The 25,809-nt window shown below is 42.7% G+C and overlaps 1 protein-coding gene across 5 annotated transcripts in view; it reads right to left on the bottom strand.

Moving 5' to 3' along the window:
- Positions 1-461: 461 nt before the first annotated feature.
- The window catches only part of hhip (hedgehog interacting protein), a 236,923-nt gene continuing 211,575 nt past the window's right edge, over positions 462-25,809 (bottom strand). For 2 of the 5 annotated variants that reach the window (XM_078540822.1, XM_078540841.1), the window contains exons 13-14: positions 15,230-15,358; positions 462-1,773 (exon numbers count right to left, since the gene is read on the bottom strand). In XM_078540822.1, coding sequence (XP_078396948.1) covers positions 1,565-1,773; positions 15,230-15,358 — 338 coding nt within the window. In that variant the 3' untranslated portion in view covers positions 462-1,564. The remainder of the gene's footprint in view (positions 1,774-15,229; positions 15,359-25,809) is intronic. The other 3 variants (XM_078540831.1, XM_078540851.1, XM_078540860.1) reach the window with 3 other exon arrangements.

The raw sequence follows: 25,809 nt of genomic DNA, 5'->3' as shown, positions 1-25,809 counted from the left end.
ATAAAAAAGCAGACTTTTCCAAAAGTCGCACTGTTGAAATCAAACAATGCTGTACTTAATTAATTCCTGAAGTAGAAGTTTAAGTAATAATCAACAAACAATGTTAAACCACAAGACATTGTTAACTCTTTTGCCTATTTTTGAACTTTTGTTTCTATATCAGTAGTAATAGAAAACAGTTTTCTGGGAACATTGAAAGTTGCAGCAGCCTTCTGCTGGATTCTAAGTTAAATTACAGCTGTGCCTCCACTTTGAACTGCTGTAGCATTTCTCTTAGAACTAATTCTTCTCACAACCAAACCACCAATTATTTAAAGTATATTTTAATGTAGTACTAAATCTATCCACTCATTATCTCTGCTTCCAAATCAGTTGTCTAGATATGGAAGCTTGAAACTGACAAGGGATTACTGGAAAAGTGTAATATCATAGTTATCAAGATTGATGATATATAGAAACAATTTTGACACAACACATTTAATAATTCTTTGCATAACTATTTCCAGAAAATGCCTCACCTAACCACATATTAACTTGTTTCTTCTCATGTTCTGTACTCAAGTTCACAGTTAAATTGTTGCATTTAAGTGCTGAACATACATGGCAAATTCCAAAAGGTATGGGGGTCAGAACTCTACATTAATACAAATCTGGCATAGAGTATTGCATGGTTAAATTGATACAAGGAGAAAAAATGGATCTTAGCAGGATATTTTTCTTTTAATGGAAAAGTGCTGGGGTTTGCTGAGAAGCGAAATGGATGAGGGAGAGAGGATGAGGGAGGAGAGGAAAAAAAAATTAAAATCTTATCTTTCCAGCAGCAGTATGAGAGCTCATCTCCAAGCATCAAAAAACACACTTATAATAATAACCTGTTCACTGTTGGCCTTGGCAAACATACAGTACTAGGCACCAATGGTTCCTTCGTCAAATTAACATCAATAACTCCCCTTTCACCACTGGATTACAGCTTAATGAACATCTAGATATGGGCCCACAAAGCGAGCCACAGTAGTTCAAGAGAACTGTCAGTGGTCAAATGTTTTTGCAGCTACTGTATTAAAAATATACTTTAGCATATTTGTTGTTTACATATAGCATAATAACAGATGCAATACAGTACGTAACAGGTTATGTTTAAAAATACAATTTATCAGCTCAATGGTCACAGTATAATACTGTATTCTTGAGGACATTAAGCATGCATTTACATAAACAATATATTAGATTTTAAAAGAAATTATACATTTAAATGTCTTTTTTTAAATCTACGTACACCAATTAGAATCCGATGAATGACAGACCAGTAATGAGCTTACGCACTTTTCTGACCACTTTTCTTAGATATCACGGTTTCTAAAATCTCATTTCAGATATTACACATCATTTTAAAATAAATTTAAGGTTAGACAATAAAAACCTGAAGTAACCTGTTTTCCCATTTTTGAGTTTTAAAATCTTTTAGTCCCATGTAAAATATACATCAAAAAAGTAAAAATTATCTTGAAATGCATTTGTTCTTTTTCTCTGTGTGGAAGAAACTAAAAGGTGGCTGGCCAAGAGTTTATTTATCCATCCCTTGTATCAGTCCTGTGCCTTGATAGTTTCTTGGTAAGCAGGTTTTTACGCATTCTTCTTGTGAGCTGAATCTGTTTTTGTTACCCTGGCAACCGCTAAAGAGAAACTGTTCACACTGCCTGGTATCCACATTAAAGAACCATCGTCTTGTAGGGATGTTGCAGTTCCCATCCTTTCTGGGCTGCTGGCAAACTGCTGCCAAGAAAAATAATGAAAAAGTAAATCTGAATAAATGGTCAAATAAAATATTTTAAAAATCTAAGTTATTGATGATGAACCAAACTATTGAATTATTTATTATGGGATAAACTCTGATTGTAGCTTTTAAAAATGTTAATGCTCAATTCAACCTCAATTTGAATAGATATTTCAGACATTTAATACTGTAGAAGAGTTTAATAATAAAACTAATCATTTAACAACACTGCAAGGGCAGGAACTTCTTGGAATCAATTTAAGCAAAACAATTCCTAATGGAGAAAATAATGATACATAGAATATATAATAAAACTTAAAATCTCCAGGGCCCATTGCTTCCAGTCCAGGGTGTTAAAGAAATGGGTGAAGAAATTGCAGAAGTGTTGGTCAAAATCTTTTCAAGTTTTCTTGAATCAGGAATTGTGCTGTTAGATTGGAAATTTGCTGATATCACTCCTTTATTTAAGGAGGGTGTGTGAGGGAAACCAGGTGACAGAAACCAGAGGCAGAATTCTCCCAAAATGAAGCTAAGTGTGGTGGTGGGTTGTTTCAGCAGCACCCAGCCCATTGTCCGTAATGGCAGCAACTCGGGCCTAATTCTGCACTTGGAGCCTCATTAGTTATGTAGAAGCGCGTTTCACCCTGAATCACCTGGCGAGTTGGGAACTGATCCGTCCGCCTGCTGCCAGTTGGTGAGTTCGAAGGTCTGGGCGCCATATTTAAATGCCAGTCCAACACACAATCTCACTCTCTCCAGCCTAGCAGAGATGTCTGCAACCCATAAGAGAAAGGCCGAGGGCCTCAGGACGAAGCCTGCAGCCCGCTTCATTCACCAGACCCTCCAGGCCTTGGTCAGAGGGGTGCAGGAACTACAGCACATGCTCTACCCCACAGACGGTTGCAGGAAGCACAGCAGCCTCACCTCTCGAGCCTGGGACACCGTAGTGGAGCAGGTCATTGTGGCTGACACCTGCGTCTGAAGTGCCACCCAGTGCAGGAAGAGGATGAATGATCTAATCTGATCCGCCAGGATAAGTCATCCTTCAACACCGCCAATATCAAACTCTCATCATGACGTCATGCACTCAAACGACTACTCTCTTCAGGGATCTCACACAACCATTAGCAGGGGACACATTTCATCACTCATTCTTTCACCGAGACTTTCACATCGCCACCATCCGATCTATCACGTTGCTCACACTCCATCATCTGGCCCTTCTGGGGAGGGCTCACAACACACAGGGAACATACATCTCACCCAACCTCTGCTCCATCCCTTCTCATCACATGCCTTTCTTCTTCATACAGGCCAAGCTGGCACAAAACAGGTGGGAGAGCTTGCAGACCGGAGGAGGGACATCTGACATCCTCGGCCTCAGTGAGTTTGAGAAGGCTGCAGCCGAGCTGGGAGGACAGGGATCACTCCTGTTGGGAAGGGGAGATCGGCCTCTCCAGCCAACCTAGTACGGATCACAGCTCCATCACCTCATCAAATCCTGACATTCCCAGTGGGTCACGTGCAGTCTTATCTAGCTCATGCTCATTAACTGAAACTCTCTTTTCTATTTTCTAGGTACAAGCACATTGAGGCCCCCAAGCCATTCCAATAACACCAGTGCGAGCCCTTGGACCTCATCCGAGGAGGAAGCTCCAGAAGAACCGTCACGGCACTCATACGCACCCTCCACCAGCTCAGAGACACACATGTCGGTGGGGCACAGATATAGATTAGACTTGGGCTCACTTTCTGGGGAACACCTCACTGACACTCCCCGCAACAGTCGCAGGCAGAGATAGCCCACGTCTCTGGCACTCAGAGGGCTGCTGGAGACCAGCCAACCGCTTGGTCCAGGTCAGATGATTAGCCTCTAGAAGCAAACTTACATATGAACATACAAATTAGGAGGAGTATGCCACTCGGCCCCACGAGCCTGCTCTGTCATTCAATAAAATCATGGTCTGATTGTAACCTCAACCCCACATTCCTGCCTACCCCCAATAACCTTTCACCTCCTTATTAATTAAGAATCTATTCAGCTCTGTTAAAAATATTCAAAGGCTCTGCTTCCACCGCCTTTTGAGGAAGAGAGTTCCAAAGACTCACAACCCTCTGAGAGAAAAAAATTCTCCTCATCTCTGTCTTAAATGAGCGACCCTTATCTTTAAACAAGACCCCTAGTTCTAGATTCTCCCACAGGAGGAAACATCCTCTCCATGTCCATCCTGTCAAGACACCTCAGAATCTTAAAGGTTTCAATTAAGTCGCCTCTTACTCTTCTAAACTCCATTGAATACAAGCCTAATCTGTCCAGCCTTTCCTCATAGGGCAACCCGCCCATTCCTGGTATTAGTCTAGTAAACATTCTCTGAACTGCTTCCAACACATTTACATATTTCTTTTAACAAGGAGACCAGTGCTGTACACAATACTTCAGATGTGATCTCACCAATGCCTGGTACAACTGAAGCATAAGTAGGGCATAAGTGGTCGTGGAGCACAGCGTGCTACCTTGGAGTGACAGCCACACCATCAGAAGGCCTCAGATGTCCTATCTGAATTTAGGCTTTTTAAACAAAAGATGTTTCCTAGACTGATCCATCACAGAACTGGGTAACAAGTGGTGAAAATAAAGATAGCCATTGGAAACGAGGGGTTGCACAGAGTCAACATTTCGGGCCTGTCTGAGGAGGATCAGAAGGATCCTGCCAAGTTGTGGTACATGGTGGAGGATCAGCTTTGTGTAAAGGTGAACTTTAGAACACACTGTTTAGGGCTGATGGCTTCCAAACAACGGCCACAAGAATCAATCAATCAGTTCATTACCAGGTGCTGTGATAAGGGCAAGGACTGTGACTTCTCGGAAGCTGAGCTGTCAGAACAACTAATGGAGCTGGTTATAACTTTAACGCCATAGAACCATAGAAAAGTTACAGTGCAGAAAGAGGCCATTCGGCCTATCTTGCCTGTGCTGGCCAAAAAGAGAAAAAACTAGCTGCTCATTTTAACTCCATTTTCCAGCACCTGATCTGTAGCCTTGCAGGTTACAGCACTTCAGATGCAGATCCAGGTACTTTCTAAATGAGTTGAGCATTTCTGCCTCAACCAACTTAAGCAGTGAATTCCAGATGCCCACCGTCCTCTGGATGAAAAAGTTTTTCCTCATGCCCCCTCTAATCTTTCTATCAGTCACCTTAAATCTATGGCCCCTGGTAAATGACCCCTCAGCTAGGGGAAAGAAGTCTTTCCTGTCTACCCTATCTGGGCATCTCAAAATTTTGTACACCTCAATTAGGTCACCCCTTAGCCTCCTCTGTTCTTATTCTCTGTTGGAGAAAAAGAAAGGTCACAATATTGACACACTGCTAAAAGATGGCAGAAAATATGAAGCCATTGTAGCTGGACAACTCCATCTGCATGCATTAGGTGCAAGCACCACTTTTCCTGTATGGGCTGCTGTTGCACACCTGCTGCTGGCGTGCCTTGTTGCCATCCAGCAGCAGAGGTCCCCAGTGGAGGGCCCTCTACGGGGCTGTCCTCCCCCTTTCCATCGGGGACCTGGGTGGAGAGTGTTTCACGCAGCAGCCCCATACAATCATAGGATGTGTCAGTTCACGGACTCCCAAGATGCCTGCCTTTTTTACGGCCTTGTGGAGTCCATGGACCATGCATATGTAGGGTGTTATAGGCTGCCTTTTCAGTTATTTGAAAAATCTTTTGCTTTTGTTTTGTTTGCACTTCAGTCCCACGCTCCTGATCTATGGGCACCTGGTGGGGAGGGGCGGCTAGGAGGGAGGAGGACCTCTTTATGAATGTGCTCCTGGGCCTAGTCAAGTTGGCCATTAACTGGTCCAGGCAGCAGGCGATCAAGGGGGTCTCCTGGCCTGACTGCCTGCCCCTCTTCCACGGCTACTTTCGCAGCTGGGTGTCCCTGGAGAAAGAGCACGCGGTGTCTGCTGGCACCGTCAAGGCCCTCTGTGCTCGATGGGCACCGCGGGAACTGTGGTGCTATAATGACCCCTTTAATCACATTTTTATTTAATGTTTGTAAGTTTCCTTTAAGTTTTGTCTTTTGTTTTTGCAGTTTCCCTTTAAGGAGCTGCCTTTTAATTCGTCCCATGATTTGTTCATTTAGTTTATTTGGTTTGTACTCAAAAGAGTTAGCAGTATTAGTGTGATTAGTAGGACGCAGAAAGCATGTATGTCATGTGGGAAGTGTGGTCTGCTGCACCCACTGTGAAGCTGTCCTGCGTTCCAAGATCTTTGTAAGTTATGTGGTGTAAAAGGACATTGGGCTCGCTTATGCAGGACATCTGGTTTCGAAGATGCAACCGGGGTAAGATGCAATGAAACAAAAAGTATGTGCGGCACACTGGCAGCAACAACAGGGAGTTTGCCAGTGACCCACATAAGTGCAAGTACATAGATGAGATTTTTGGCAAGACAGACCAGGATGAAGAAAAATTGTGGTAAGATCTTCAACTTGAAAACAAACAGACTTTCCACCTTGTGTCACATTGACTTCACTCATGCATTGTCAAACAGTTAGAAGCTTTTGCTACTATCAACATCATATGGCCCAAGAAAAGTGGCAAACAAACGCTCACAGCCAAAGTCAACTCCGAGTGTGAATATCATACCAGTCAGAATTCTGAAGGATATGTACCTGGATCGTTGGAAGTCAATAATACAAGCTATGACAGACAAACTAGTGCATACAATGGATCACTCATTAATTGTATAGGTACATTGACATTGAAATGCAGCTACTGCAAATCTGCATGGAAATCACAAGTATTCTACCTGGTGGACATGAGCAGATCAGCAATAACAGTTCCGTACACCAGTGTGTACAGAACTCAACATTGTGACCATACTCGAGATCATCAAGATACCAATCACAGCAGAACAGGCTAAGAATAATCACATTGAGTCAGTCCATTACCTACAACAGGTGTACCCAGACAGATTCGATGCCATAGGGAACTTCAGAGGTGATGCTGTACTACATCTCAGAGAAGATGCAATTCCATCGATCAACCCTCCTAGAAAGTGCAGTGTGTGCATACAGGAGAAGCTAAAGAGTGAGTTGGACAACATGGATTGTAACGGCATCATCTGTTGTGTGCATCAGCACATCGGCTAGTGCAGTTCCATCACTGAACGGTGTACTGAAAAAGATGGCACAATCCGGCTATGCTTAGACCCAAGACATCTAAATCTCGCTCGAAAGAAGTGACCACACAAGATTCCAATGTTAGAGGAACTGAATCCCAAATTCACAGGAGAAAGATTTTTCTCCAAGTTGGACGTCAAATGTGGATATTGATCAGTTCATTTGGCAGAGGGATCTCAAGAAATCACCACTTTCAGCACACTATTCGGAAGATACTGCTTCCAGAGATTATCCTTTGGCCAGGATCTGTTCCAGCAGCACATGGACAGAATTACAGAAAATATCCTGGATTTCTAAGCTTGCTGATGATGTTGTGGTGATGGGCAAAACCAAAGAAGAGTATGACCGACATCTGCACTCAATGATGGCAGCGGCTTGTTGCAAAGGACTTACCTTCAACAGCATGAAATGCCAGGTGAATGTGGGTCAGATTAACTTTTTCGGCAAACTTTAAGATGTAGGAGACATGCCTACTTCCAGGATAAAAAGGACTTGCAGAGATGTCTCAGATTTTTCAACTTCTTAGCACCAAACACATCCAAATTTGCCTGAGAGCATGATCATTGAGAGAGCTGCTAAGGAAGGATGTTCCATATGTATGGCAGGAGGACCATCATCACACGTGCGAGTCACTTAATCAGGCATTGTCAGGAGAGACATGTGTTCTACAATACTACAACCCAAGAAAGGAGACGATCTTAGAGGTTGACACATTTAAAAAGGATTAGGATCGTGCACTTTGCAAGATGGCAAACTAATTGCATTTGGTTTCAAAAGTCTATACAAGCACAATCTAATTATTTGAACATAGATTGTGAGACACTCACTCCGGTATTCAATATCACAAGGTTCCACCTGTACCTATTTGGTAATCGATTCATTGTGAAAATTGACCACAAACTGTTCAAAATGATTTGGTGCAAGCCATTGACAAATGAGCCACCCAGACTACAACGACTTCTGACAAAAATACAGGGCTATGAGTTTGAAATCTGCTACAAACTTGGTAACAAACTGGCTACTTCAGACACTCTGATCAGATTACCCAATTTGAAAGAAACCTAAAGTAGATGGCATAGACATCGACCTAGAAGATGTGCTCAAGGTCAATCTGATGAATTTTCGTCAACACAAGTCCAACGAACTTCAGGAGGAAACAGCAAATGATCCATGATTGAAAGCATTATGGAGAGTCATTGTAGAAATTTGATGCAAGAAGTGTCAGACACCCTCAGATGTGTTTGGTTGTGCAGAGATGAACTAGGTATTTCAAGAGGCATGATTTTCAACGGAAAAGAGCCTGTCCCAAAAATCTTCGCCTGGTCATATTGTCACGGTTAAACCAGGGACATATGGGCTTAGAGTGAACAAGGTGCCTGGCAAGGTATAGTGTGTATTGGCCAGGGATCAACAACGATATCGAGAAATCAGAGGGGATGTGCGAGGTGTGCCAGAGGCACCAGCCACATCAATGCAAAGAACCTCTACACCCTCACGAAGATCCATCGTACTCGGTCTAAAATTGCAACAGATTTATTCACTATCCGTGGTGACAACTTTTTCCTGGTCAATGGCTACCTTTCCAAGTTTCCAACCATCAGACAATTGAAGGATACCTCAAATGTGTCCATGGCAGACACAATGAGTTCAATTTTCAGCTTGGTTGGACAATGGGCCACAGTACATGGGCAGACATTTTAAGGACACGTGTGCTAAATTGGGCATAAACCATGTCACAACCTTGCCACACTATTCCTGATCCAACTGTCTTGCTGAGTGAATGGTTGGCACTCTTAAGTCATTAATTATCAAGTGCAGGGAAACAAAACAAGATCTCCATATTATCATGTTACATTTAAGAGCAACACCTTCAGACATGGGCTTACCATCACCAGCAGAAATCATGTTCGGAAGGCAGGTTAGGTCAACCTTGCCAAGCCACCATCTGTCCCATTTCTCAGATGTACAAGAGAAACTTTTCAAAAAACAAGGGAGAATGAAGATGGTGTATGGCCAACATGCAGGTGCAGAATTGCCTAGTCTGCACATAGGACAATGTTCAAGTCATATATCCTACCCAGGGAACTTGGTTACCCGCTGAAGTATCCAAAGTGTGCAATGAGCCTAGAACCTATGAAGTCACAACACTGAATGGAGCGACGTTAAGAAGAAACAGAAGCCAGCTAAGGGAATTGTGCAACTGTATAACACTTAGCAGTCAAACTGTGTCTAGAACACACCTAAAGATGGACTTGGAGAGTGAAATTGTGGAAGACCACCATAAAAACAATCAGCATTCCAACAATACCAACACAACTACAAGTCAAGAATGCCCAAATAATAAGTCTAGGTCTCAGGGAGGTTATACCATTAGGAGATCCGGGAGGATTGTTAAACTAGCAATATGTTATACAGACACTTAAACTCTTAAATTCTTAAGTCCACAAACTCTAGAACAGAGGTTCTTTTTGTGTAAATAGTTTTCACAACCACCCTAATGTACATATATTTTCATTCAATGTATGTAATGTTATATTGGGGGGAAAAGGGGGAAGTTGTGATATTGCTTTAAGAGGGAATATGTTAATGGCTAATATAAACCATGTGACCTGCAGACAGTGTTCAGAGAAGTTTTCAGTTTAACTAGCAGTATGTGGTGTGAAGGAGTTGCAGCTGTACTTTCATGTTAACAAAAGCTGTTGAATTTTTACAATAAATCCATCTGCTGAGCAATCCTGTGCGACGTCTTCAAATAAACTGAACGTATGTTTAGTTTACCAGTCCTGTGTAAGATTAATAAGTATGTATTAAGCAAACATGGAAATACAACAGAGGCTGTGTTCCTGTGTTCTAGATTCCCCAACCTGGGAAACAATCTCTCGGTATCCACCCTGTCAAGCCCCTTGAGAATCATGTATGTTTTAACGAGATCACCTCTCATTCTTCTAAAACCCAGAGAGTATAGGCCCACTTTATTCAGCCATTCATCTGTTTTGTCATGTGTTTGGGGTCTAGGTGGTGTTCTTTGGGGCTTGACTATTCTCCCAAAGTAAACTGCTTGAGACTATAGTTTATTCTTTATAGCTACTATGTACATATTCAGAACTCTGCATGAGGTTGGAACTTCTCTTTTCTCCAGATCTCTGTTATTCAATCATGTGATGTTACATCATCATTATGTGCTTCTGATCCCTTTACTGTTTATCTCCCCACAAATCTTTATCCAAATTATGTACATCCTCCTACATCTCCCCTCAAAGTCTCAGACTACACAAGGTTAGTCTCTGAGGTGCCTTGACCAATCACTCTGATCTGATCCTGATCTCTTTCTGAGGTTGAGGACATTCCACACTCTCTTTTGGTGCGAGTCTCCTTCACCTGGGTGGCTATAGAGCTTTGTCTTGTTGTTTCTTCTTTCCCTTCAGGATCTGAGTAGTAAGCCTAAATTTCTATTGCTTTCTTTCAAAGGAAATATTGCACGCGTGTGCGATGAAGTTGGGATGCTTGGCTGACACCTTTTCGCGCAATTTTACCTGCGTTCGGGCTGGGCATGCGCCCGACCTCAGAACGCAAAATTCTGGTCCAGGAGCCCTTGTCTTGCAAATTAGACCTTTGCAGCACCATATCAAATGTCTTTTGGGAACTTAAATGTACAAGATCTTCTGCCTCCTCTTTATCCACTCTACTAGTTACATCCTGAAAAAACTTTAATAAATTTGTCAAACACAATTTCCCTTTCATAAAACTATGTTGTCTCTGTCACATTACACTACAATTATCAAAGCACATTCCTTAATAATAGATTCTAGTATTTTGCTGATAACTGATGTCAGGCTAACTGATCCCTCCTTTCTCGAATAACAGTCTTACATTTGCTAATTTCCAATCCTCTGGGACCCTTCTAGAATCTCGGGAATTTTGGAAAATCATAACCAGAGCGTCCACTATCTCTGTAGCTACCTCTTTTAGAACATTAGCATGTAGGCCATCAGGTCCTGAGGATTTGTTGACTCTTAGTACCATAGATTTCTCTAATTCTTTTAATGAATGCAAAACTACAGGTTGTATACCCACAATTTCCTAAGATACACTTATAGTAAGATTCCTGGTTGCAGAGGCCCCTCTTAAATGCAACTAAATTATCCAATCTTATATCCTAGATTCATGGAGCTAGAGATATAGAACATCTTCATGACAAACTGTTAAAATTCAGTTTCTTTGTTCTTTAACATTTTAAGCCCACTTAAAGTTTAATACAACATTTGTTAGAACCCTATCTATAACTAGGGACTACAAGGAGCTCTTGAGTTATTTAAACCACTATACTTGTGGGATAAATTTTTGGTTCAACTAACAGAGGATCCTTCATATTTATTCTGATATTGGCCACAAGGCTGAGAACATGAAACTTATTGTATTAAAGTTCTTTTGCAGAATTAGAATCAGAACTCATGAAATCCATCTTTCTGTCAGAGCTGAAAGGGTACTATTGTAACTGATCGTACTAGTTGGGCAGGTGGATGGTGTAGGGAGTTGGGGAAGGAAATACCAATATATTATTGACAGAACTAAATATATGCTATTAATCGTATGACAAGTAGAAGATTATTACAATTGCATGTTTCTATTAGTTTTGTTTGTTGTGTGCAGTATCCACAATTTGAAATTTTCCTCACTTGCTTGTTTTGGCAAATGTTATAGATCATGGAATCTTACAGCACAAGCCGGCAATTTGTCCCATCAATATCGTTTTTTCCCCCTCATTAGCAATCTAATCTAATCCCACTTTCCTGCTCACTTCATGGGTGGATTCTTCTGCTCTTGCTGGTGGTGAGCTTGGGGCCAGAAGGGCAGTTACTTAGGTGGGGTGGTGCTATACCTGAACCCTGCCGTCTTTCTGCCTCCATCAGAAGTAAGTTCTGGACAGGAAGGCCCACGGTCAAATCATGCCAATCGAGGCCCTTAAGTGGCCAATTAATGACCACTTAAGGGCCTCATCCCACCGCCATTGGGATTAACCAGACTGCAAATGGGCTTGTTGCCATGTGGTGTGTACGAGAGGTGAACCTGTGTGGGCCAATTGTCACTTTGGTGAGGAGGGCAGGGTCCTTAGATCAAGGGCAATCAATGCCTGCTCAAGGGACTGTGGGAAAGGGGTGACCTGTGAGAGTCACCCCTCTGTCCTTGCTTCTGATCCCCCTTCCCCCTCTCCCCATGACCCCCCCAACCTGCAATTAGCAGGTCTCCTCTTATATTGTTTACCTGTAGCCAGGGTCCTCCGTGATCCTGGGGCTATCCTTCCAGCATCAGCCACAACCACCTCAGTGGCACAGCTGAGCACAAGAGCTGATGGCCTCAGGGTGGCTAGCAGCTCTCGCAAGTGGGACTTCCACCACTGAGGTCTTGATCCAGGGGAAGGCCCTCACCACTGCCTGATCAGCATGTGGTTTGGCATACCTTCCTGAAAAGAGGCAGCGCGGGTCTCTCGCCATCTCTCCAACCAGCAGGCATATTCCTTTTTGTAACATTTAATTCACTTTTAACAGAACTTAAGGACCCTGCTTGAGCAAAAGTTTTTGGCAGAGAATTGCATAAATTGACCACCTCTGTGTAAATGTTTTCAACACTTTCCCTTCAATTGTATGATATTCATTTTTCTCCTTGCTGTCATCTTGCTGAACAGTGAAAAAAAATATAATTTGCCCGAAAATATCATAATGTTGAAGACCTCTGTTGTGTTACCCTTTAACTTGCTCCGCTCTAAGGTAAAACGCTGAACTTTTCAAGTGTCTCTTCATAACTGTAACCTCTAATCCCTGGTAGCATCCCAATGAATCTACAGTACACCTGCTGCAATACTTTTATATCCTTGTCATAACGGGGTGCCCAAAACTTCAAACAGTACTCAACTCTGATCTAAAGTTTTATACAAGTTCAGCACTACCTCTTTGCTTTTGTATTTAATATCTCTGATTGAAAGATCAAAGATTCTGCTTAACATTTTAGAATTTATATAATTCTGCGGTCACCTTAAACAACCTGTGTATCTACACATCAAGGTCCTTCAGCTCTTATACTCCACTTAAAGTCTATAAAGTATATTTTCATTCCCTATTTATTCTTCCAAAAAGTATTACTTCACATTTTTCAATATTGTGTGTTTGTCACCTAGCTGCCCATCCTACTAGGCTATCTTGCCCCTCTGCTATCTTTCACAATCCTTGTCACAATTTGTCATATTCCCCAATTCGATATCATCTGCAAATTTTGATACTGTTTGTAATAAATAAGAGAAACCCCAATACTTAGTGTTGTGGTACATTATTCATCATATCTTGCCATTTCAGGAAACTTTGCTTTGTGCCCTCTATCTCTCTAAGTGGCCACATCCCTTTACTTTAGGTGATCTTTTCACTATATATTTTGTGGTAACTTCTCAAAGGAGTAAAATCTTGGTGGATTCTGTAAAAGGTTCAGCCAAGATTATTGCCCAGGTGGTGAAGATGAAAATCTGTCCCATGTAAATCACATTCACTGCACAACCGTGAACACATCAAAGGATTCTTGGTCAAGCATGTCCTGCCTTATAGAAGCTCATGCTGACGGGCCCTGATTAGTTCATGTTATTCCAACTCCTCAGTAATTTCACTGCATATTATGGATTCTCGTGGTTTACTAGCAACTGATGTGCTGCAAAACTGTTGATGTTTTCAAGCAATTTTAGCATATTTTTAAAAAAAATCATTCTGTGGACTAGGCCAACCAGGAATACAATGCATAGTACATCACAATGTTGATTTGCTACAATTAGAACCACATGAGTAATTCTGAATTGAAGGATTATATAATAAAACAAAGCATGATATTTTAATCATGGTGCAGGCAAACGTACTCATCATTGGGTTAAATATATGGTAATGGAAAACAAACATACTCACTTGTAGAGCTTCTTTCTGTTTTGATCTACCCACACATATTGACCTTCATGCTGTGACCATTAGTCTTCCAACTGAGTACTTTGGTTGAAAAATTGGCCTAGCAGGCATTGAAACCCCAGCTTTAAAAGCAGTTTCCACCTGAAAAATGACACCTGAAAGTGTCAACTCCTGCTGCAGTAAAATTCTATGGAAGAAGGCATCCTTCAATACTTTACCTAACTGAAAATTCTTTGTGTGTGAACCTGAACAGCGATGTTAGCTCTTTCACCATTGAGGGCATCATGGCTCATTACACCAACATCTTCTGTTTCCAAGTGTCTACTTTGAAGCAAACATCACTGGAAAGGAATCAGGAACAGGAACCCCTGCTGATTTTCCCTTCTATAGTCCATGGGCATTGAACCCAATGTAGTCTGACATTTGCTCCTGTTGAGATCAACTAACTCAACACGGGTTTTTTTATTCTTTCATGAGATGAGGGCGCTTCTGGCTAGGCCAGCATTTATTGCTTATCCCTAATTATCCTTAAGAAGGTGGTGGTGAGCCACCTTCTTGAACTGCTGCAGCTCATCTGGTTCAGGTACATAAACAGTGCTGCTGGGCAATTCCACAATTTTGATCCCATGGCAGTGAAGGAATGTCAATATGGTTCCAAGTCAAGATGTTGTGTGGCTTGGAGGGGAACTTGCAGGCGGTGGTGTTCCAATGCATCTGCTGTCCTTGTCCTTCTAGCAGGTAGAGGTTGTAGATTTGGAAGGCGTTGTTGAAGAAGCCTTGGTGAATTGATACAGTGTATCTTGTATGTATTACACACTGCTGCCACTGTGCAGCAGTGATGGAGGGAGTGAATGTTTAAGATGGTAGATGGGGTGCCGATTAATTAGGCTGCGTGTCGCACTTCTTGAGTAGTGTTGGAGCTGCACTCATCCAAGCAAGTGGAGAGTTTTCCATCACACTCCTAACTTGTGTCTTGTGCATGGTAGACAGGTTTTGGGGAGTTAGGAGGTGACTGGTCTAGTGACTGGTCAATGGTAACCCCCCCCACCCCCGGATGTTGATAGTAGAGGATTTGGCAATGGTAATGCCATTGAATGTCAAGGGGTTAGATTGTCTCTTGTTGGAGATGGTCATTGCCTGGCACTTGTGTGATGCTAATATTAAAAAAAATTAGGAACCTTGGTCAATATGATAGAGCTACACACTGTTTTTGTCAGCTGAGCCACTGGGGAAGCTCAGCTTTTTTTTAAACCTAGTCAGCTAAATCTCATGAACCACAAATAATTTAAGGCAAGTTATTACTTTAAAAGCATATATGTTATACTGGCATTTGAATAATACCTGCCCTTGCAACTCTTTGAATGTTTCTATCCACTTGCTCACACTGCGGTCCGGTGTAGCTCTCCTTACATAAGCACATATTAGGCCTCACACACACGCCACCATGCCGACATACTGGATCACACTTTGCTGTTAAAGAAATGAAAAATTTTTAGTGTTCAAGCAACATCAATTAGTTGAAGGTTACTTACCTTTAAGCATGGAATATTATGTGCACTTATGGACAAAAATAATAGTATGTGCTGGAAAGAAACTTGTTTTCTTAATGTGGAAAATGCAGTTAATTTCCTGTAGTTGTTGGAAATGGGTAATAAATTCACACATGCTCAAATTTGATTTGGAAGGACATAGCTACATGGGCTGACTCTGCTGAACTCCTGATCTGGGTCACATTGTATGGGAAGTGTCAAGTACAGGCCAGCAATCTTTCTGTTTGGGGATGGAAAATTTTGAACTGCTCAGCTACTATCATGTGCCTCCTGGTGGTCATTATTAACCTTCGGTAGCAGTCTGGAAGCAAGCCACTTGTTTGTTAGCAGCGAATGGTCTGAAGCCATGAGAAGGGGATTTGTGAATGACATAATACAGAAACAAAAAGATGGTGTCTGACTTTAGTGATCTATACATGACTTCTTAAAATTACAGCATGAGGTTTCGCCATCATGCAATTAAATGTTGATTTTAATTTAATGTTTGAACGTTAGACATACTGCTAGTTCAGCATTAAGTTAAAAAATTAGATCACTTATTTATATTCTGCACTTTAAAAAAGTACTTTGAATTCCATGAGTAAGACAGACAATCTAACAAAAATGTTGGTGTCACTTTACAGGTATTTGTTCTATGATACATGATCGCCTTTTCACTTCATACAGCACCATTCACATGGCTATCTTGAGGCCTTATTGATTAGAGAAGGGAGGCAAGGTGGTTAACCAAATAAACCAGAATAAATATCCACTTTATTTACTCTGTTTTAAAAAAAACGTTTAAATTATTTTATTAATAAGGTTAAAATGACAATCAGCGCAGAAGAATTTTAATGGCAATTCAACATTTGTACAATCTAACGTGACTTATCTAAATGTAGGAATCCAGTTAACCCTAGGTCAAATCATAGAAGGGAGTATGTTGGGAAATTTTACCTATTAGGATTATCTAGCTTTGAAGAATGAAGAATAGTGTAACTAAAGGTGAGCTTCCTATATAATTTTCCTTATTATATATTCTTCATATATGAGATCCTCCTACCTCCAAAGAAGATACTATCTCCTTGCAATCCAATGCTATAACTAGAACTGGTCCATTAAGCTACAGGAGCCATTTTGAAAAACTTCATGCATTCCACTGTCATCAGCGCCTACTCTTCTGCACTTGAGGCAATACATGAGGCCAAGGAGGGATTCTACACCAATCTTGAGCAATCTCTAGCCTGAGTCCCAGCAGGCAACAAACTGATCCTCCTCCAAAATTTCAGTGTCAGAGTTGGGAAGGACGCAAATCTCTGGAAGGGTGTGATTGGCGAGGAAGGAGTTGGGAAAGCAAACTCCAACAGAGTCCACCTATTGAAGTGTCTAGGATGTGAGCTCATTGTAACCACCAAACAAGACAAGCACAAGACCTCATGGTAACAACCACGGTCCAAACACTGGCACCTGCTTGACTATGTCATCGTTTGAGCAAGGGACGCAGAGATGTCGACATCACCCACGGCATGACTGCTGGACCAATCACCGCCTTATCTGATCTACCATTTTTTCGTCAGTATGGCCACCAAACAATGGAGGCAACAGGAGCAATGCTGTAAGAAAATTAACATCGGAAGTCTCAAAGATCCCAGCAAGGTGCCCCTTCTCAATCAGTGCCAATCTCTCAACCTCCAGCCACCAGGAGCCACAGTGAGCCAATAATTTCGGGTTGATCCTAAAGTTCACATAACAAGTACCTGTGAATTGCTCCCTGGCCTCTCTACCAGGAAATATTGAAACTGACAAAAACAAACAATAGATATAGGACCTAATTGAGGGTAAGTGCAAAGCTTTCATAGAGTGGAAGCTTCACCACACCTCAAGAGAGAAACAGCAGTTCTACAGGCGTCTGAAGGCGAAGCATAAAACCCATGACATAAAGAACAAATGGTCTGTAGAAAGAATGTGAGAGATCCACCAACACAAGGACACCAACATCTATGACTTATGGCCCAAGCACTCAAAGATCCTCCCTACTGAGAGCCAAGCATGGAGTGGAGCTCATGAAGGACAGGGAGACAAGTCAATGCTCACCGAAGAGAACATTTTAAAGAACTTCTCAACTGAGACTCTGCCTTTGAATTGAATGCCCGTAACCCCATTCTTCAATATCCTATCTGGCTTAGTCTTGGCACCACCCCGGTCTGGAATAATGTCGGAAAAGTCACTTGATAGCTGACAACAGCTTCTGGAACAGATGGAATACCTACCAAAATTCTGAAACACGAATATACAAACATACATGCATACAACACAGCGGACAACACTTTTGGGATGGCTACACAAACTCATCCTTCCTCTGGGAAGAAGAGTGCATGCCAGGGGATCTCATGGAGGCTGTGATCGTGACTATATTCAAGAAGGAAGATAAGTCCATTTGCTATAACTGCAGAGATGTTTCCCTGCTGTCTGCCACAGAGCAAAGAATCCTCCTCCCAGTGAGCAAAGAGCTTCCAGAATTGCAGTGTGGTTTTTGCCCATCGAGAGGCATCACAGACATGATCTTCACTGCCTGGCAAATCCAAGAAAAATGCAAGGAATAGCACCAACTGCTTGACATGGCCTTTTTCGACCTCACTAAAGCCTTTGACTCTGTTAACCATGAAGGCTTATGGAGTATCCTCCTCAAATTTGGCTGCACTCAGAAATTTGTCACCATCCACTGCCTACTCCACAATGACCTGTAAGCTGTGATCCTCACCAATGGGAACCACCGCAGACCTTATCATATTGAAGAGTGGGGTCAAACAACACGCTGTCATCATACCAACCCTCTTCTCCATCTTCCTTACTGCAATACTGCACTTCGTCTCCACAAAATTATCCACAGGCGTGGACATAATATACAGAAAAGATGGGAAACTGTTCAACCCACGCCACCTTCAATCAAAAATCAAAATAACTAACCTCCGTCACTGAACTCCAATATGCAGCTGACTCTTGCATGAACACTCGCTCAGGAACTAAGCTCCAGGTCATTGTTGAGAAAACAGGCCTTTCGCTAAACACCTGGAAAACTAAGGTCCGCTTCCAACCAACTCCCACAGCACACCCCCTCCTCCCATCAGTTAAGATCAATGGTGAAATGCTGGAAAACGTGGACCATTTTCCATACTTTGGGAGCCTCTTCTCAACAAAGGCAGACGCAGATGATCAAATTCATTATTGCCTTTAAAGTGCCAGCTCAGCCTTCAGCTGACTGAGGAAAAGAGTATTTGAGGGCTAGGGTTTCAAACCTGAAACTAAGATCACGGTGATCCCCGCACTCCTATATGCTTCGGAGACTTGGACAACCTACAGCAGGCACCTCAAAGCACTGGAGAAGTCTACAGCAGAGCCTTCGTAAGATTCTCCAAATTCGGTGGCAAGAAAGACGGTCAACAGCGTTGTCCTCTTCCAAGCCAACATGGCTAGTACCAAGGCACTAATCATTCAAAACCAGCTCCACTGCATATGTCGTTTGTATGCCTGATACCTGACTCTTGAAGCAACTACACTATGCAGAACTCATGGCAGGAGACTCCCAGGAGAATAATGGAAATGCTTTTGCGATGTCTTCAAAGCATACCTAAAGAGGTTAAACATTCCTGCTGATTCATGGGAATTCTTGGCTTATGACTGATCAAAATGGAGAAGGTTCATTCGGAAAGGCAAACAACAAAGGGTGGAATTTTCTGTGCCCGCTGCTGTCAGGTGTGCTTGGCGGCATGAGCGGACAATATAGCAAGAAGGCAAGAAATTGGTTTCATGACGTCCTGAAATCAGTTTGCCATCGTCCACACAGCCCATCGATGGCGGGCTACATTCACCGCCATCGGACATCAGGAACCTTATTGTAACACATCTGCATATCGTTATAAGGCCAGCCCACTGGGATCATCCCCTGCTGTTGGATCGTCCACCCAGCTGATGTGTTTCACAACAGTATATATAAGGCGTGCACTTGGCAGGCTGCACTTTGAGGGGAACTCGGAGGTGAGTACACAGTAATGTTGCACAGTGCTCACCTGTCGCCTGTTGGACTTCAAGGTTGAGGCGTGTTGGAGGGGGTGGGGGCAAGGGCTGCTCTGCGATTGAGCCACGTTGAGGGCGGGAGGGGCAAGGGCTGCCCTGCTTTTGAAGGTAGTGCGTAAGCACATGCGGAGTGGGGGGGGTAGCTGAGAAGCAGCCATGCAATAGAGAAACTTTATATAAAGTGACCATTCCTTTGTAGCTGAGACAGTTCAAATGCAGCCATGTTGGCATGCGTGGAGTTGGGCCTCTAGCTTATCTGCCCACTCAAGCAACGCGGAGGCATGGAAGTGACACCAAGTGCTCCAGAGCTTGTCACCCCTCGGGCACAGACTGAAAACTAATGAGCATTTAAGCGGACTGCAGAACAGTTGGATGACTGGCCACATCGTACAATCTCCTTGCTAAAGCTGGCCAGGGAGCAGTCACTGCTGGGGGCGCTCACAGCCCCTTGCAATGTCAGCATCATGGTTTGGACCAGTTTCCCCCATGGTTCAAGCCAACAGTGCAACCTTCCAGTGTGGGTTAGGAGAATGCCTGCGCCTGAGCTGAGAGCTCAGCATGCAGTCCCATGTGCAAAGCTGCCGCCAATTGGACAGGTGGAGTGGGGTGGAGGTGGTTGGGGTTTCGGGCAACCATGCAGCACACTAAACTCTGACTGTCCAAGTGGTGGCCAGCACTCTTCAGGATGCGTTAAGTGGTCTTCAGGTTTAACCAAGAGAGGTTCTTAGTATGCCTAAGCTAACCCATGCATCTCTCTTTTTCATTCTGCAGGTGGAGTACATCAGGAGCATGGAGCCTGGTGAACTAGATGTATGCCTCATGACGTACAGAGAGCAGAGATGACGGAGAAGAAGAGAGCGACTGAAGTGCCTGACTGCACAGAGAGAGGACCAGCACCCTCAAAGAGAAGGGATGACTGGGGCTCCCGCACACGCCGCTGAAGAGCCACAGTGAGCCATGAGGACCTTGATTTCAGGTATTCCTTCGCCAGTCTGTGACCTCTCCCCATTGTTGTGTGCCAGCTGGCCCTGCATGTATAGAGATGGAGAGAGTGTAAGCAGGACGCCAGCCAGGCCAGATGCCTGGCATGTGTGGGTGGTGAGTGGTCCTATGGACAGGATGAGGACAATGAGGCTGTGTGTGAGAGAGTGAATGGTGATGTTCCTTGAACTGGCAGTGAGTGAGGGCTCGGTGGATGCGTGATGGGTTTGTGAGTGTGAGAGTTAAGAGCGATGAGAAGAGTGACTTGCCCTGGTGGAATGGAGGAGGTCATTCATCCTCTTGTGGCACTGGGTGGCTGTACTCTTTTGCAGGGCATTGGCGCTGATTACTGCCACCACTACTTCCCAAGATAGATTGATGATGTTGCTGCCCATCCTGTTGCCAGAGTGGGGGTAGAGGACATCACAGCGGGCCTCCATTGCGTCCAAAAGGCACTCGAGGGATGCATCAATGAGCCTGGGGGCTGCAATCTTCTTGCATTTCGGGGCCACTGATGGGCTGGAAGCACTGAGGGGCGTGCGCGCGGTTGCACTTTAAATATTGCGCCCGGCATGATGAAGTGGCAAGGTGATGGCATGGCAGGCGAATGAGAGCCCGTCCGACATGGAAAAGGTGTGTTTCTTGGGAATGCATAGTTAATGCGGTGGGTTTGGGACGATATAGCGTGAGAAGCCGCCATTGCAGCTTGCGGGTAGAACGCTGTTTTACCCACCCGCTACCGCACTTAGTGCAAATCTGGGACAATCCCGCCCAAAGTCTCTAGAGCAGATGGAATTCCTGCTGAAATTCTGAAGAGGAGTGCATGCTGGGGTATCTCAAGGATGCTGTGATTGTGACACCGGTCTGAAGCAAAGTTGGAAAAAAAAATTGACAGTTGTAAAACAAAATACTGAAACAATTCCTGACAATGGCTGTCATCTGGGAAGAAGGCTGTGTGCCAACAGTTCTCGGGGATGATGTCCCAGTAAACAGAGGTGGGCCTTCTAGCCTGCTGGCCTCACCATCCACCCACCTCTGATGCCTTGGGCCTGCCTCCAGAGGCAGTGGACCCATTTCTGACATAAAAATAGGGCAAGCAAGTGCCAGGATGGAGATGGGATCATGCGGTTGAAAATATCTGACTCAATACCCATCTTCTTGCTGATAATGCAGTCCCTATGTCATATTAAGTAGGGATGTTCAGTGACTAAGATATTAAGCTCTCTTGAAATCCACGTGTGATATCAGGCCAGGCTTTGTGATAAGATTAACATTGAGGTTAACAGTGCTTACTGTTATAAAGGAGTAAATTGGTCAGCAATTTCTAACATCCGCACATGTGCATCTTAATGTGAAAATCCAGAAGGTGCCGTCAGAGATACCCTGCTCATCGAAGGGGTTGCACTGTTTCAGTCCTTGCCAATAGACATGGCATTGAAATGAATGCAATAGCATGAACTTTGGAGTATTTTCCCATGAGTACTGCACTAAAAATGACAAAAAGGTTAGGGCTGCTGCATTCAGAAGTATGTGAAATGCTAATTACTGCCTGCAGTCTCTCTGGCACTAAAAGCTTAATTTAGAAGAAAGAAAATTAGTCTTGGAATTTTTCTAATATTAAAACCTCTTCTGCTGCCTGTTTTATCTTTCTCTGTTAATCCCATTTTCATTTTCCAATCTTAATACCATTTTCTGCATATGATTTAAATCTAATTTATATTTCCTACTTTATACTTTCTGGACTCAGTGAGGATTGTTCAATCTGGTTGAACAGCCTCTCTATTTCTTGCCCTGCTCACAGATGCCATTGTTGAATCAGATGCCTCATCTCTAATCAAAAGCCTATGAAAACTCATTGGGCCACTGCCAGTGAGGTGAGTGTCATTACTTCATCACTGACCTCAAAATCTATGCCCATTAATTACAAGGTTTTAAACTTTAACTGGCTGTGATTTCATTTCACAAGCAACAGTTCAAATGGCAGGTACATTAACTTGTGAAAAGATACATTTAGATCTCATGCTGGATCTAGGAGATTTGGCAGGGGCTTATGTTTCCAGGGGCTTGCTTTTTTTTCCTTCGAAGGTGGGAATCAGGAGGTAGGTTCAATTCCCGGTCAGGAATCCGCCTCCGTCACCAGCCTGCCGGGGAGCAGGATTTTCCGGGCTTGGTGTCTTAATTGGCCCGGAGGCAGGTCTGCCACCCAATTAGGCAGGCCTGATGTAGGAGTGGAGGCTGACCAATTCTGGAGGGGACACGTTAAAAGGCCCAACTCCATTCTCATCCATTCCCAAATACATCGGCCCAGATATTCTTGACTGAATTGGTGGCGGAAGTTGAGTTGCATCGGGGAGGCCTCAAAATCTATTTAAATTTATTTAAATATATTTTAGAAGTATTTCTAAAGTATTTTATAATTTAAATGTACAACAACCCCCACCCCCTCATCCACCCAGCCCCTCAACCCCTCACCCATTTCCTCCACCCACCCACACTACCCCACAACCCCCACATCTAATCAAACCCCGACACCACTCCCCATCCCATCCTCTTTCCCCACCCTCCACCCAAACCCACTCCGCCATCTCCACCCCACTTCTTATCCACTTAATAAACAAATGAACTCACAAGTCCTATTATAAAGGCTGGATTCCATCCTAGAGTCCACAAATTCCCCAAATAAACAATTTGAGTTTTACACGCAGCTATGTAAACACAGACAAGCATTTATTTTTCCATTAAAAAACTGAATTGCACCCAAAAACCCATAAATTGCCCAGATAAATAATTTGACTTCAGAACTGTTAATCTTAGCAGATATCTAAACTGAAAACACAAAAGCAATGGAAAGTGCTTTAAAAATGAGAAATTGTTACTTATTTTACTCGGTTATACTTCTAATACTGTAAAATGTACTTTACCATTTATATCATTATATGTACTTTTAAAATCCATTTACTTTTCCACATTTACAATGTTACTCTTTTACTTGACAGCATGCCACTTGGCAGAAGAAAAAAGTGGGCAAATACATTTTTTAATGGATAGTTGATCACAAAACACATACAAATCATGCTACTGTAACCATAATTTTCTGATGAACTGTAAAAGGAGGCAAAACCATTTTTCTTAACTTTTAAAACACTTTCTGTCTGCATGTAGCTGGTGTGAAACCTGACTGCTGCTGAATCCTGACTGTGCCACTGAAAATCAGAAAACTTTCTGGAGATGGGCTCTAAATGAGCCTGCCACAAAGTAAACAAGCTTGTTAATAGGAGTAGGACTGTTGAGTGCCTGCTCCCTCTCCTGCCCGGGGAAAATGGCAGAGGGCTGAAACAGAGGCAGAATTTCTGGCTACGTTGCTTGGTGGCCATTTTATTGCTGTCCCATCTCCATTACCTTCCGATCTGGGATGGGGAAATTCTAGCTCAGGTTTCTGAAATAAATCTGAATGCTTTGAATTTGTTCCCAACTGAATCCCTTTCTCAGAAAGAGTGAAGTACTGATAGGTATATTATATGTGAATGTGATATACGTATTGCTACAAAACTAAGTTCAGAACTCAATTTAAATGTCCTGTAGACAGAACTGGAATTTTTAGGATTTCATAAACAAGGAATCTTTTTCCCTATTCTTAAAATGGAAAATGTATTTCATTTGTTTGTGCCGCGAGAGATTTCTGAGCAGGAAACTGTTCTGGTAATAACAGTCTGGTAATAAACGTTTAAAGGTAGGCTGGGGTAGACAGTCAAAATGCCTTTGGCAGACCCATATGAGAAGCTTTACAGGAACAAATCCAATAGCAGTTTTAAATTCAGATGCCCTCTTTATATCTTATTCTTCCAAAGTCTCACAATCATTATAAGAGCAGTGCATATGGCAACCTTAGCATGGGGAGACTTTGTTGTAAGAAGGATCTTGCTCTTATAGCACAAATTTCTGAGACATGCGCTTTCACTTGTGGTGAAGAATAATCTATTCTTTGTTGCTCCACTTATTCATTTACCTCCTGGCGGAGTGTTCACTTGTATGGCTGCGTCACTCTCCTTTGAACAGATTGGCCAAAGTGTTTGTGTTTGGATGTTTTAGCCTTCTACACTAATGTCCAAGTGCGATGATCAGTCAGAAAAGTCAGGGCCTTTCTTTATACGTTTTGGTTGGTTTCTAAATTTAAGTTTTGTGATAAATGTACAACAAACTTAAAGTAGACAAAGTCGCATGATTAAGCAAACAACATTTTCAGTTCTAAACTTTGCTTTCTAATTCTTGCCATGACAGTAGCCTCAGAATTGCAATGTTGGTAATTTTGGAGTTGCGACACATCTATGGTGTGGGTACATCTTCTCTAACAGCAAGGATTGAATTTGCTGAAAACTGGGACCCTGGCTATGCACACTATTTCTGACAGGCTGTCAGAACCTGGAAAATAATAGGCACTGGGAGCTGAGGCCAGCAATTGACAATATGTTAGAAAAGCTCAATAAAGAAGCTAAGGCAATATGGATAAATGGTGGCTCCCATATCAAAATCACCTGTTGTCGGAAGCAAAATGGAACTAGGAATCTCTGCTTCCACCAAAAAAACCCAAAACTCTCCAATGATATTTTAGAACAGTAAGGTAAATTTACAAACTTTGGAGGAGGCCAGGCATTTGGTTGCTAATTTTTCCATGGATGCGAGGAATGCACAGTTCACTCAACCAAATTGAATTTTAGCATGGCACCTCATTAATATAACTCCTTTTTTCAAGAAGGCTGACATTGATCAACAGAAAAACCTCCTTTTGTTCCATTTCTTTTACTCTATTTGCAGCTCACTGTAACTCGGTGTATGCCCAAAATCCTAACCCGCATTTACACACAATGAAGTTTTTACTACAGCACATACTTCAAAATATTATTTGTTGTACTAGAACTTTGAAGCTATTTGGAATGTTAGATGTCACCACTCACCAACAATTTGGATTTATATAACACTTTTAATGTAGAAAAATACCCAAGGTGCTTCACAGAGGTATAATCAGTCAAAAATAAAAGCCAAGCCAACAAGGAAGATATTAGGAGGTAACTAAAATGTTGGTTAAAGAGGTGGATTTTAAAGAAGTGTTCAGGAATTCCAGTGCATAAGGCCTAGACTCCTTAAGGCATGACCTTCTATGGAGATCCTCCTTCTCAATTCTTCTCACAGAGTGTTCTCTCTCTGCCTCCTCCTCTACATGTCCTGCTCATGGCATAGAGAAAGTGGAATTGCAACATCTATGTAAGTCTTTCCACCCTTTGGTATTCATTTATAGCTATCTCCAGCACCAGAATCCATTTATTTTAGAAAGTTTTAGGT

Source organism: Cetorhinus maximus, chromosome 1 (genome assembly GCF_964194155.1).
Source record: "Cetorhinus maximus chromosome 1, sCetMax3.hap1.1, whole genome shotgun sequence".
NCBI lineage: Eukaryota > Metazoa > Chordata > Chondrichthyes > Lamniformes > Cetorhinidae > Cetorhinus > Cetorhinus maximus.
This window is presented reverse-complemented; position numbering and strand designations above follow the sequence as displayed.